Here is a 15,024-nt window from a genome sequence, read left to right as displayed (position 1 = left end):
TTACATTAAGCTGTACTGCTTAAAAATATGAATTTCTCTTGCATGCACGCCCTCTTAAATACAACGGGTTTGAGAAAATTGGATTTCTACTATGCTCTTGCTAAACTACCACAGAATAAGAGCAATCCTCATAAAATTGTTCTAGTGGTTTCCCTAAGCACGAGTTGCTGCACCACTGCTGCAGTGTTATACAGCACTTAATATGATCATCTCTGAAAATCCAGTCTTGTAAGAAATCGTATGAGTGTTTGAGCTCTAGCCAGCATTTTTCTGTTGTGAAGAAGAAATCACAAGGACACAGTGCTTGATGTAATGTTATCAGAGAACTCGAGCTGGTAATTATTCCAAGATACTCTTAGCAGTGTTTGCTGAATGGACTGTGAGGCTGTCAGTGGTCCAGTATACAGCAGTTCTTAGTTGGTATGTGGGTCAGTTCTGTTTTATGCACATTAACTTGAGAGATTCTTGAAATAAAGTTGTGTCAACAGCAGAGTATTTACAAGCGAATTTATGGGAGCTTATCACTAGAGTGGACCAAGAACTGACCCTTGGGGAACTCCTGCAATGAAGCTGTGGTGTGATGAAATTGTCCTCTCTGTAAAAAAAAAAAAAAAAAAAAACTGCATTGCTAAGCAATGTTTTTGACAGCTTGTCTTCCTGAGTAATATATTTCACCACATTTCTGCTCTCAGGCTGATCAGGCAGCAGAGAATGTATAACACACGGTAAACAAACGCAGATACACTTGTGACAATTTGTTTCGTGGTTCGAAGTGAAAGTGCATCAGGAAATCTGTGCGAGCGTTCCTCTGCACGCTATCGCCCAGCCTCTTCAGACGAAATGTATTTTAATATTTTCCTACTCATACTCACACACCCACACAATTCAGGAGGCAATAAAATAATTAGGGCCATCTACAAAGGCAACAAATAGATTTTACAAATTAACCCATATTAATGCTCCTCAAAGAAAATAAGCACAGCTAGACAAGGCACTAATAAAGCAGCAGGTATTAAATAAAATGTAGCACATAAGTATAATACTGTGCATAAATAAAGGGGCACTAAAATAAAAAATCACCTTTTTTTAATACTGAAAGTTCATTAATTATTAATAACTCTAATTTGCTCTTCAATTCTCCTGTATTCATTTTGTTACTGTTGTTGTTGGTGCTGTTTTATTATTTTTATTTATTTATTTATTTATTTATTTATTTATTTATTTATTTATTTATTTATTTATTTATTTATTTATTTGCCCTAGTTCTATGTCTGCATGACTGCCAAGGTGAACTCAATTGATTTCTTTTTGCTGTAGATGTTTTGAAATCACATGTTTGTCAGATATATATTTTTCATTGTGACAAACCTCTATGAAAGAGTGAGGGCAAAAGGGTACTGTGTAAAATCACGGTATTTTATTTAAAGATTTAATATGCAGCTGAGTGTGTTGAGTGTTTGTATCCCCCCCAGCGTATGAGGAGAATTCTAAACAGCTAAAAATGCAATATGCATTAACAAGACATGCGTTAAATGTTTGAAAAGAATATAAAATAAGAGGTCAGTGTTTTTTTTTCCCCATGTATCTTGTTCTTTTAGACCTGTACTGAAGTTTGAGTTGTAGAAGATGACTACACCATCAGTCAAAAGTGTGAACAACTATACTCTCCACAGTCTCAAAGAAGGTTCGAATTTGTTTCTAAGACAAATGCATGCAATGAAAATAATCTATTTCTGAATCAAAATGTATTTTTACTGAAAATTAAATCGTTTGCTCAAATAAATCGTGAGGACTGCAGCCTATTTGGGAAATTTATGAAATGCTTCTGGGGTGAAAAACCTTCATAAAGGTGATTTAGGTGCCAAGAGTGTGCACAGATTCATCGTGATGATTCTTATGAATTGAAAATCTAAAATACTTTGCATTTGTGTTTACTGGCTGTTTTTATTTGATTCTAAAATATTAGGAATTAAAAATGAAGTAAACACTTGTATGAGCAGGTGAGTCCAGAAGTCTACACTGGTAGTGAATGTCAGTAGCCAGATTTTTAGCTATACTGCTCAATTATACAACAATCAGACAAGTCTGTCTCAGTTTTGAGGTTTGAGCTTTTATGATTTCAATTACTGAAAAACTATGATGTTGAGTTATATCATTAGTGTTTCATTATTTCATTACTGGATTGATAGAAGCTGCATTCGCTTCTGTTAAAAAAGCACTCCTTGAATATAAGTAGTTGCATAGTCAGTTTTGTGTTGTCTAGTTTTACAGCATTTAATTGAAGCTTGCAGACGTCTCATTACTGCCATGCACAAAGTTAGAATCTACCTTAAGCTGCATGAACGGAAGCAAAAGTATGGCTCATTAGGGACTGAACATTTACTAACAAGGTCAGGACCCGGGTGAGACCAGGCACAGTTCAGTCTGCAAAATAATGGAGAGAGAGAGAGAGAGAGAGAGAGAGAAATTGAGTTGAGTATGCTTTGGCATTTCTCTACTGTGAATCTGGCTGTTATCACTTTTTGAACATTGCCCATTTCTAGCCTCTCTCTGCCCACCAGAGTCCCTGAAAATAGGGATTGGTTTTAGGTAGAATGTATGTGTGTGTGTGTGTGTGTGAGAGAGAGAGAGAGAGAGAGAGAGAGAGAGAGAGAGAGTGAGAATGGTTTTTATCAAACCTACATGCTCTTTATGTCGTCCCCAGATTACAGCGCTGTGGAGAGTGTGACTGACAGAGACTGGCCTAAGCTGGCCTTGGGGAAAGGAGGTGGGGGGCCGACAGAGATTTGCACTGACTGCTCAAGCTTCTATTACCCTTACTATTCTGTCATACTAGGAACAAAGCGCGTGGCACACTGGGGGAAAAAAAGCCTCAGTCTGCATAATTTAATATTATTAATATTCTCTATCTTTGGCTTTCCTTCTTCTCCTCTCTCTCTCTCTGGCATAAGGAGGTGTCTTTTGTTCCAGATAAGGGTTAATGAGTTTTTAAGCAAATGGTGCTAGGGAACTCTACAAAACTCTAAACTTGTTAAACACAACAGAAATAACTTAGAAATACACAAATAAATAATAGGAATAATTGAAATTTAAAATATTTATGTCAAACACTTTCAATTCAATCTATAGGTTATCTACATCACAAAAATATCAATAGTTATCAACAGTCTGTCATGTTACAATACAGTGTAAGTGTTAGAACGGTAGTATTCACATCTACATGCTAAATAGCTTAAAACAGCCCCTTCATGGCAGACCAGACAGTTGTTGGTGAGCAAATAGGACAGATAGATTGAATGTAAGTTAAAGTAAATAACACTTATTATTTGGTCGCATTGCTGACACCCCACTGTCATCACTAAACTCTTGCATTCTTCATTTGTGATGATTTTCCAGGCTTGCACCGCACAGCTTCTTTCAGTTGTTGTTTGTTTTGGGAGGTTTCTCCCTTCAGTCTGCTCATCAGGGGGTGAAATGCTGCTCAATTGAGTTAAGGTGTGATGATTGACTTGGCCAGTCTAAAACCTACCAATTTTCCCCTGAAGTCAGTGTGTTGGCGGTGTGTTTTGGGTCATTATCTTGCTGCGTGATAATGATATATAATGAATGAAATATATCCAATTAGATTGGATATATTTCTGTGTAAATTTGCATACAGAATGTTTCTGTAGACTTCTGAATTCTTTCTGCTTCTACCATCGTGAGATATCAATAAAGATCATTAATAATGATTAGTGAGTCTGTACCAGAAGCATCCATGCAAGCCCAAGTCATGACACTACCTCCATCATGCAGCAGGGAGCTTGTACGTTTTAGATCATGAACAGATCTTGTCTTTCTCCACACTTTGCCCATTGCATCCCTTTGGTAGAGACATTTTGTGCCCATTTGTATTTCTTTGCTAATTCCAGTCTTGCCATCTGTTCCTTCCATCTGAAACCTTCACCCCTGACTTGTGGAGGTTGTTAGTGACTGTTGTGGGTTTTTTTTTTCTTCTTTAAACATCTCAATGTTTGTCAACTACTGTTGTTTTTTTGGCAGAGCTTTCTAATGTCAGCTTGTTAATACACCAGTGATTTCGTTCTTTTTCTGGACATTCCAAATTCTTTGTCCAGTGCTTGTGCAATGGTGATTTATCCTCTTTACTCAGCTTCAAACTTGCATGCTCTTCTCCCATAGACAGATCTCAATTGTCTTTATCAACAAATCCAAGGGCTCAAAGCAAAGGGGAGACATTCAGAGCTCTTAATTCTCTAAATAACAGGAGACAAGAGACACCTGTCAGTTCCTATATTTCTGACTACCTGGATAAATGGGTGGGGAAAAAACAAAAAGTGCCATGTTCTTCTTGAAAACATGTAGATTTAAATATCAGGAAATTAACGATGATATTAATATAATAATGTGATATACAGTATTATCTGTCTAGTTTACAGCCAAAAACAATAATAAAACTGACCATGCCATTCCAATTCTTTCAGGGGGAAAGACAAAAAAATTGTTGACCATATTGAGCTTGGATAGCTTGTACATTTTTGTCATAAATCCCCCTTTGGCTTATACATAAAAATGTGTTGATGTTTGAAGCAAAAATGCAGCTTATCTTATTTACACAGAGCTCCATATTAAACTGGATCGAGTATACTGACTTGACTTTACCTTTTCTCTAACATACCATTTAAATCTGGACTACGACTCTTTCTAAAATAGGAACAAGCGCATAAATATATATAATATACAATAATGCTAAAATAAATACTAAACTGAGCGCCAACTCAGCAAAATAACCTGACACAAAACAGTGACCCCTATTCATCATTCCAACCTTAATAAAACAAATGTATATTGCAGCATACTAACATTTACTACAGCCTTCCTTAAATTGGTTCCAACTCAAGAAGAGATTTTTCCGATAAGTGCAAAAGATTTATCACACGGAATAAAACGTGCCTTACTTAATGTTAAACCTAATTTGGAACACTGCCTTACCAACATGTATAAAGATGGATTCTGCAGCCAAATCATGTCCTAAATTTCATTTTATATGGAGAATTTAATTACGCCTCCAACCTTTGAAGGATGATACAGTGCCATAGATTAAATCAGGGAATATCCAGGAGTGTGTGGAGTTTTAATTTCATAAAAGAGATAAAGGATGAGGGACTGCGTGGTTATAATGGGAGAAGGGCGCACTCTAGTGGGCTGCAATGGAATTTCAGGTTAATGTCTGACCAAAAAATAAATAAATATTTAGGAGCGTCTCATCTCGTGAGCTAATTTGTCAAAATGATTTAACAACCTTTAATTTTAACTCGCACACAATGATGTTTAATTAAGAGTTAAATGCTCACCGATTTCCAGTGTACTCCTTCAAATCAATTTAAAGACAGGAAAAGACATTTTCATCCACGTTAAGAAAAAAAAAGGAGTCGTCATGCTCAGAAGTCAATTAGAGAAAAGAAAGTCTATTTCAGCTCTATTAAAGTGACATTTATTAACAAAAAAACAAAACAAAAAAAACACCTAAAGCACAATTTACAAAATATGCATCTTTCTGTATCACAACTGTACAAAGGTTGTTAAAATACACTCCAGGTATACATGAAGTATTTTAAGAACTTTCTCCATTGGCACACCACAAACAAAAGAGAGAGAGAGAGAGAGAGAGAGAGAGAGAGAGAGAGAGAGAGAGCGAGAGAGAGAGAGAGAGCGAGAGAGCGAGAGACAAAATAAGAGTGCGATGGGGAGAGACACCAAAAAAAAAAAAAAAAGACGGCTAAATTGATTACAGCGAGAAATCAAGTTACCATATCTTAATGGGACAGAGGTAACAGAACAGCTTAAAACAGCCTTTACCTGGATTAACATTGCATAATAACAGTTATCCTGAAGTTTTTTTTATTTATTTTAATGTGTTTGCCTCTTTAAAGATGCAGCATTAGTAATAGACCAGGCCATTTCATTCATATAATATGATGGAATAAATGAAAAAGCACTGATTAAGGATCTGTGATTACAAGAGAGAGAGAGAGAAAAAAACAAAACGATAAATACGAAAAGGCAACGCTGTTTTTAACAGATCTCTGAAATTACATTTGTTTTTGTCGGCATTGACCTTCATTTTGTTTTACACACCAGCCTTTTGGGTTTAAATTAACAAGAAAAAGGCAGAAGTGTTGGGCTGTCAGTTGTGTCTCCCTACAACGGCATTTATGCAGCTGTTTGAGGCATAAGTCATGTGTTGGCCTTTGTTTAATTTTTCTGATCAGTAGAGAAACAATATTCAATACTATTACTGAAATTATTCTTAGTGGTTGGTTATATTTTGATTTAAAAAAAAAAGCATTTGGCTGGACACAACAGGGGAAAAAAAAAAATCACATACTGCGGAACAGACTCATCCTTAAAAAGCCTCTGCTGGATGCTCAAACATTACAACTTCAATAATCACAAACTATAAGAAGAAGACTGGGAAACCCACCATCTAGACCGATTTTTACTCTAGTGTAGCATTTAGTCTTAAATTCTAGCTATTATCATTAATCACTATGCTAATTCAATGTGGACAATCATTAAATTAAACAGAACACTGTGTAAGAAACGTCTCCAAAGGAAAAAAAAATAATAAACCAAAACACTCGACTGGGTAAGGATTTTCCCACCCGGAAAACAGGGCCCTGTTTTAAACACAGTATTTAAACATTTCCTTGCCTTTCTAAGGAAATTACACAAAGAACAGCATGCAAATGAAAACGCTGATCGGGGTTAAAGAGGTTACCATCCACACACATTATCAAAGTTGACTACAATGGACGTTCACATGCAGGTTAATATAAATCTGACATCCCAGATAGGCAAACCATCTGTTACACAGTGGTGGAGATATCAAAATATTACCCCAAATAGTGTTGGTCCTACATAGGAATATCATATAAGGATATATACTGTTCATTACATCATATAACCAAATCAGATTGAAGAATGATGGGGTCAATCCTGTACAATATTAAATGAAATAAATTGAATATGGAACAGGAACTTACTTATATGCAAAGTTCACTGTGCTATTAGTATTATGTGTGGCAAACTGCAATATTCAACTGGATGTCCTTTCATTTATACTGCACAAAACACTCCTCCACAGATCTAACTCGTACTGAAACATTCATTAATCCTTAGGATTCTGCAGCACAGAAAGCTAGTTGCTTCTATTCTCTGTCCATCTGCTAAACCACAAGCTCTAGGTGAGTATGGAGGAAAAATACCCAGAGAAAAATGTATCTAATCTATCGGCAACACAATTTCATTGTTGGCTGTAATTCGGCATTACAAAGTAATTCAGGACCAACACATTGGGGCATCTGGCACTAGACAAGGAAGAGCTTGTTTGTAAGATAGCAAATGAAGGAAAATAGGGATCCATTCTGTACTCTGAAGAGGCTAATAATTTAGTGTAATGTACAAAATGCAGTTCCTTAATATTTCAGCTGTTCAGAGTCGATACTGAAACGGAGGCATTATTCACATTAGTATACACTTTGTCTTGGACTTCTTCTTTTTCTTCTTGCCTTCCTTGCTCATCTTCTCCTTGTGCTTCCGGATTTCCCGAACTAAAGTATAAAAGGCATCATCTACCCCCTTTAAAAGAAAAAAAAAAGGAAAAGATTTTTTAAATGCATACTGAAACATAACAGAATAATGTACTTCTAGCACCAAGTGACAGAAAGAAGAAAAATCAACATTGCAGGAGCCATGCCTTTCAGCTCCAGATAGAAGTTGCCCAAGATTAACTGCTAATATGCAGAAAAGGTTGGACCTCGATCCCGAGGACCACCACTGATTGGTTACAGAGAAAAGTGACCAATTAGACGGAGACCAGAGAAGCTCACAGCAGGCCCAGAGAGGGCCAGAGCTCAGCCCGAACTTACCCCACTCACATCACAACACATTTTTTAAGCTTGATGCACCTTGGCGTCTCTTCTTCTTTGCTGAGTTTTTTCAGTCTGTATTGCCTGATCTCCCGGACCAGAGTGTAAAAGGCATCCTCCACTCTCTGCAGTGCAAAACACAACTCCCTTCAACATCAAGGGACGCACAATGGCCGATACACAGCAGTGCAATGGAATAGGGAGTGTGGATAATTTAGGCTCCAGCATACCACTGGGTGTCACTAAAGTCAAATTCTAACCAAACAGCAAGCGTCGCATCCGCGGCACACGCACTCTACATGTGCTACCTGCATGACAGCTATTGCCTAAACTACAACAAATAATTGTCAATGAATCATGGAGGACAGGAAACAGCTGTAAAAAAGCTCTAAAAAAGCTGTAGAAAACAGTGTCACAGTAAACATATAGCCTATGCTTTTTTTCCCCCCTTCTGCATCGTTTCCACACAAACACCTTGCTATGAAACCCTTGGCATTTTAAATAAATGTTTTAAAGCATACAGAAAGTGAAAGCAGTCTACGCTTTACGTTTACACACCCAAGTGAGAAATAACTAGAGAAGGCAAATAAAATGGGGGAAAAAAAGCATTATGCTTGGGTTTGCATTTTATGCATATCTAAGTGAAAATTATAAGTGGAAGAATTTCTGTTGCAATCAGTGATAATTTGCTTGTGTCAAATACCACTAGCACCTGACAAGCCAATTAAAGCAATTAATGGCTATTTAAAAGCATTGAGTACTCCGCATGAAGCAGAGTTCAGCTCATTAATGTTGAATTCGAAGCACTGAATAATCACCTCGGAGAATATTTTTATGTAGAATATTAAAAAAAAAAAATCAAGCAGATTTATGCAACCCAAGACAGATCAATATCCAATTATACTAAATCATCAGTTCAGCTTATAGGTCAAGAAACAGCATGTTGCAATTCTGTATGCAATGTAAGACTGCTCTGATGCCAGGTAGCGCATGCAGGGATGACCAGAAGCAAAAAGGGTGAACACACTGAATTAGTACATTTTATCCCCATTAGGAGTTGTTATTTAAGCACTGCAGAGAGACAGCCACAAGAAAGGAATAGCATAGAAACACCAAGCAGACCTGATTAACACCTCCCATGATCACAACTATTCAGCACTGACATTTACAAGGCTGACCCAAGTGCTGCCCTTTTCTAATGAAACAAACCAACTCCACAGGCTAGGTGCCTCAAGAAGCTCAGAATATGCACAACACTGTCAGATTTCACTAATCATCTCCTTGAACAAAAACCTATTTAGTGAAATCCGGCATTGTAATCATGAAGGACATTTAAATGGAAACCTTCTGGTTATTATTTTCACAGTATATCCATTATTATGTAACAGTACATGATGAAAATAATGGTCACTAATGTTGTGGTTTGTGTACATACTTTGACTTGTAGATCACTGACATTATCTACACACGCACAGAGCATTACTGATCGTGTTTTACATACTCGCAACGTGTCACTGATCGTGCTAAGGAATGTGCGACAGGTTTTAATAGGGTGAAAAATTGTGGTAATGGATTAGTGACACTGTGGGAACTTGTTAAAAATAGGAAGGTAGGAAATAGCATATGTGGAATGTGGAAAATGCATAATGTGGAAACTGTTTTCTGCAGTACACGTTTATACATCAGTCATGGCCATCAGTCTTATCAGATAAGAAGTCAATATTCTGTGATTGCTGCAGTGATATTTAATAGCACAGGCATGAACTATTAAATCATCCCAATATGAATAAATGACAAAGACTGAATAAGGTATAAATACTTCTTGTGAGAAATGTACTTTTTATGATGCTCCTAGGTTTTCAAAACTAAAACATTTGTGGGCTCAGACGTATAAAGATGTAAGCAAGTTAAATGCAGGCTTCTATTATGTATGGCATGTCTATAATGCAAATTTCACAAGATTCATAGAATGCTAAATATTTCTTGAAATCGGTGTAATTGTGCAATGGGTTGATGGTAACTCAAGTGGTTAAGGCTCTGGGTTGTTGATTGGAAGCTCAGGGTTCATGCCCTAGCACTGCCAAGCTTCCACTTTCGGGCCCTTGAGCACCCAGCTCCAGGGGTGCTGCATCATGGTTTACCCTGCTCTCTGGCCCCAACCCTTCATGTATGGGGATATGCAAAGAAAGATTGTCACTGTGCAGTAATGTGTGTGTCACAAATAAATGCTTAACTTAAATCAGCAGGCATATGGTCTTCTGTGAATATGAGCGCTTGGTGCATGACTGTGGCAGGAGTTTCCGAACTGCACACCCTGCTAAACTATGAACTAAACCAAAAAAGAATGCTTCTGTAATGCTTATTAAATTCACCAAGGCAGGATTAAAGTAGATCATTTATAAAAGATTTAAACACTCTTATCAGAATTGACCGACACTTGATCTCATAATTAAATCCCATTTAAACCCATGGCAGTAAAGACAGGCATGTGCTGCAAACAAAAAGAGCACTGGTGTTATAGAACAACGAAGGGTTTTTCAAAGTCACTGCCAATGGAAGGTTAAATAGGCAGAAAGTTTTTTAAGGACTATGAGGATGCATACTTTGTTATCCAAGAGTCACCATCTTTACAAACGTATCCCTTAACTAATTATCTTTAACAAATGTACCCTCTTACAAGTTTCTGTGATTCATGTGAATGGTAATTGTAGGTTTTCATGGCTTCATGGCCATCTTCTCATCATTTTAGCTCTTACTTTTTACTTTCATACGCAGAATGAATTCCAGAGTAAACTGAATGGATAATAGTCATATGAATTTCTTCCAATTCCTGCTAGACTTCCATGGAAATCCTATATTATATATATATATATATATATATATATATATATATATATATATATATATATATATATATATATATATATATATATATATATATATATATATATGTAAAATATAAATATTTTTCCTATTTATGCTTTTTTTTTTAAATCTCCCAGACTTACAATGTATTAAATATTGTTGTATTTCACAGTTATCAGTTCACGCATACCTGTCTCGTTTTTGCTGAGGTCTCGATGAAAGGAATTCCATAGCTACGTGCTAAATCCTGAGCCTGCTTGGTATCCACTGTGCGGGATGGCAGGTCACACTTATTTCCCACCAGCACCATGGGAACATCCTCGGAGTCTTTCACTCTCTTTATCTGCTCTCTGAAAAACCACACAAACATTCAAGATGATGGTGAGGTAAAGCAGCATGGGAAGAATCAATTATCATACAAAAACAACAATTAATTATCTCTCCGTATCCATGCTGAGGAACTCAATCTCCATTATACATAATTGCCCTCACCTGTAGTGGTGAATGTCCTCAAAAGACTTGGTGTTATTAATGGCAAAGACACAGAGGAAGCCCTCCCCTGTCCTCATGTACTGATCTCTCATGGCGCTGTACTCCTCCTGACCTGCTGTGTCCAGGATGTCCAACAAACATGTCTCTCCATCAATCACCACCTGCTTCCTGTACGAGTCCTACACAAGTATGACATCAGCCAATATGTCAGTGGCCATTTCAACATAGTGTAATCATACATATAGATATGTGTTACACATCTGCCATCTCATACTATCTAACACTAATAACTTTTTTTTAGTAGGGTTGTTACCATGTCAGAGTTTGTCACAGCATACAATCGGACAGCTACCTTGCTATTGACTTTTACAGAATACATTTTGGTCTGTTACCATCTCTCCATTCAAGTTTCTTTTCTTCTACCCGTGCAAGTTCCGTACTCCAGTGGCTAATTTCTGTGTCTGACTGCGACTCCCAGAAATTTCACAACACCCTCCCTCTGGACTCACCCTAAATCATACTACAGCAACCTCAGTTTTCTCAGAGCAGTGAAAGCAACTGCACTGAAAACATTTTGGCAGTGGAAACCTTTACTATTGTAAACACAATGCATTACTACTTCTGCATCAATGTAATAAATTTGGCAATGTGATTCCATGGAAAAAATTTTTTAATAAAAAAAGTGTGTGTTTGTGTATACATACACACAGACACGCACATATATGTATATCCACACACACACACACATGTACATAATACTGTGAAACCAGGGTATTTTCAGGCTAGGTTATGAACTATAAGTCTATTGAAACTTTAAACTGTATACAATTATCTCACTGACATTGTGATCACTCAGCTCCTGCGTGCCACTAAACCTAATTTCATCATTAAGAAAACAAAAAAGCTGGCATTCTATAATTATTTAATCAAAAGCAAGTGCTGACACATGTGCATACTGTGACCATAATAGGCCCAGACCAGGAAGCTAGCAGCCAGTGCATGAAACCAGAAAAACCAGCTTATATTGTGTCTCTTACACACCAATTTTCTTTCTTTCTTTTATTTTTATTTTTTTAACTTTGGATAACTTTCTCTTAGTGAGACAAATCCATGCACATTTTACCTCTATAGTAGGGTCATATTCATCTACAAAGTGGTTCTGGATGAGCTGGATGGTGAGAGCACTTTTTCCAACGCCTCCAGCTCCGACCACCACCAGCTTATATTCCGTCATTCTTCACCTGGATGGAACACACACAATACACCACAGTCAACAACTATTCACATTTACACGTCATAATTCTTAGATCATTCAAAATCCCACCCTTTCCCAGAGTCAGCTGTCCAAGTTAAGCGTAGATGGGAGAAAATGATCATTAAACACAACTTTCCTGACAATACAAAGCATACCACTATGATGCTCTCCATCTATATAATGTCTTCTCCATCGTATATTGTAATACTGTGACATTCACAACAACCTGTGCCATACTGAAGACAGCTTTGATCATTTTACCAATCAGAATTATGATGCAAGTACTTCTGTCCTGAACACACAACCCGATACTATGACTTAATCAAGCACAAAGGTGTTTTAGTGGTGAATCACTCCAACACAAACACACGTCTGGGTTAAAATAGCAGCCACACTCTGACTGACTGTAACCCTGTTACCTGGACAGAGTGCTGATGGTTATACACAGAACAATATTTGTAATATACGAATATATTTGTAAGACATGAATAACACTTAATGCTCATTTTGATCTGAATTAAGACAAGTTTAAGAAAAAAATGAAGCCTCGTGCAGTCAGTGCAGTTATCTGCACCCAACATTCATTCATTCATTTCAAAAGTGTTGATAAAGTTACCAGGACAGTTACATACCCTACACACATGCTATACAAAATACATGGCACAGGTTATGGTCTTGGAAAACCCACGTACTGACAAAGTTTCTCTGACAGATGATACATTATAACCGCTGTTCAGCATGCAGAATGATTACAGCACATACGGAACTTTGAACACGCGCGCGCGCACGCACCCGTAGGCCTAACTCGGGCGTAGCGTAACTTAACAAACCCCTAATGCAAACGACACAAAATCATGTATTTTTCAATCCCAAATCCACTGCTACACAAGCTAAAGCGAGAAAACATTTCGACAGACAGTAGGTAACTGTGCTGCCGGAGTGTGCCTGAAGAAGTCCCCGCCATACCGCATAGCGCTGCATTGCAGGGCCCAAACGGACCGGGGCGTACTTCATTACGCTTACATTACACATTATCTTTAACAACTAAAAAAAAAAAGCTTCCAGATTAGTCAAAGTAATATTGCGGTCGTGCATACGATCACTAGTAACCGAGGGCATTTTGTATGAATTCAGCCTCTTCCTTTTTGTTACCTTTGGCGTTGCAAGTTCCGCGTCCAAGCCACGAAAAAGGCGAATAAAGTTAAGAGCAACCTATAGTCCTCTCCTTAGACCCGATCTTGCCATTTTCATAATAGGAACCGCTGCAAGAACTCTACGAGCCGGATATCGCACATTTATTCACGCTTATAAACGCTTCATTCCGCGGACAGTACGGCGAGAGATATATACATATATAAATATATTTCCTCCTCGTTCACTCCTCTCCCTCTTGCTCGGCCTGTTCCGTGCACTCGCCTGTACGGAGGTCGCTCTTTACATAAATATGGGCGGATACGGTGGAGCCAGCGTAGCGCCGAGATCACTTACCCAGCCACCAATGCACAATGTTTTTTTTTCTCTTTCTCTCTCTCTCTCTCTCACTCTCTCAGTAGGTGTCTGTACTTCTTATATATGAGCTGAAAGATGCCTAAAATACGTACATTAGCTGTGCAACCGGTTTCTCTTCAGCGTCAGCTTGCATCATTTTAATGATGAGCCTTGCCTACGGGGAGCTGTGCTTATAAACAGTCCAAATCAATAGTCTATCAATAACACATGATAACCACACATTAATATATACTGTATATAATACAGAACACTCTCTCTCTCTCTCAGATTTTAGTCTATTATGTTAAACAGTGTACTATAATAAGGATGTATTTGCTAATGTAATGTAGCCTGCATCTAGTGTATTATGAACCGGCTTTTCACATGATCCTCAGAAATCCGCAGCACAGCACTGAGTCCCTCTCTGTTTAAATAGGTCCTAAATATAACCGGGACGCGCTGAACATACGTCAGAGCCATGCAAGGATCTGATTGGTTCATTGCCCTTGTCGATCCTTCAGGCATCGAGGCGCATTTGTTCCGCCCCCGACCAGTAGGTGACATTAACAAAAATGGTTTTAACCTACATGTCTTTTAGTCGGACTGGTTTAAAATAACTACCACATGAGCTATTTCTAGTTGCGCAACTTTTTTGGCAGACACGATTTCACCTCGCAGATTCTCATAAACAATCTCCCAGTATAAACTTAAGAAATATAGACATCTAAATAATAAAGACTACTTGTTTTCGGTGAACATTTTTGAATGGAAAGATATGTGTCCTTTATAAATCTCTGGCATCTAATTTGGACAAGAAGAATGAACGGAAACAGAACAGAAAACGGAGAACGGGAACGGAACAGAAAACCCACATCTACTTATTATTATTAGTAGTAGTAGTAGTAGTAATCAATCTAATATTATTATTAACAACAACAATAATAAAAAATAAACAAATAACAGTAATAATAATAATAATAATAATAATAATATATA

General features: G+C 37.5%; 1 protein-coding gene across 6 annotated transcripts; it reads right to left on the bottom strand.

The window, feature by feature from the left end:
- Positions 1–5,475: 5,475 nt before the first annotated feature.
- kras (v-Ki-ras2 Kirsten rat sarcoma viral oncogene homolog) lies at positions 5,476–14,403 on the bottom strand. 6 transcript variants are annotated; one of them, XM_058408177.1, is made up of 6 exons: positions 14,142–14,403; positions 12,409–12,526; positions 11,286–11,464; positions 10,984–11,143; positions 7,929–8,053; positions 5,476–7,638 (listed from the first exon to the last, which is right to left on the bottom strand). In XM_058408177.1, exons 2-5 carry the CDS (start codon positions 12,517–12,519, stop codon positions 7,934–7,936), a joined length of 570 nt encoding a protein of 189 aa, XP_058264160.1. In that variant the 5' UTR covers positions 12,520–12,526; positions 14,142–14,403; the 3' UTR covers positions 5,476–7,638; positions 7,929–7,933. The 6 variants fall into 6 exon arrangements, with proteins under 6 accessions (XP_058264160.1, XP_058264159.1, XP_058264158.1 ...); XM_058408176.1 differs by having other exon boundaries at positions 14,029–14,402; XM_058408175.1 differs by lacking the exon at positions 14,142–14,403 and adding an exon at positions 13,693–14,001.
- Between the last annotated feature and the right edge of the window lie 621 nt (positions 14,404–15,024).

Source organism: Hemibagrus wyckioides, linkage group LG14 (assembly GCF_019097595.1).
Source record: "Hemibagrus wyckioides isolate EC202008001 linkage group LG14, SWU_Hwy_1.0, whole genome shotgun sequence".
NCBI lineage: Eukaryota > Metazoa > Chordata > Actinopteri > Siluriformes > Bagridae > Hemibagrus > Hemibagrus wyckioides.
The sequence above is the reverse complement of the archived record's forward strand: the minus strand, read 5'-3'. Positions and strand labels throughout refer to the sequence as shown.

Bases quoted from the DNA above. Each gene is read 5' to 3' on its own strand.
- kras (XM_058408177.1), bottom strand. From the start codon at position 12,519: ATGACGGAATATAAGCTGGTGGTGGTCGGAGCTGGAGGCGTTGGAAAA. The intron at 11,465-12,408 runs GTAAAATGTGCA...ATACTTGTGTAG, and splicing joins AATATGACCCTACTATAGAG to GACTCGTACAGGAAGCAGGT. The intron at 8,054-10,983 runs GTATGCGTGAAC...TTTGCACTGCAG, and splicing joins CCTCAGCAAAAACGAGACAG to AGAGTGGAGGATGCCTTTTA.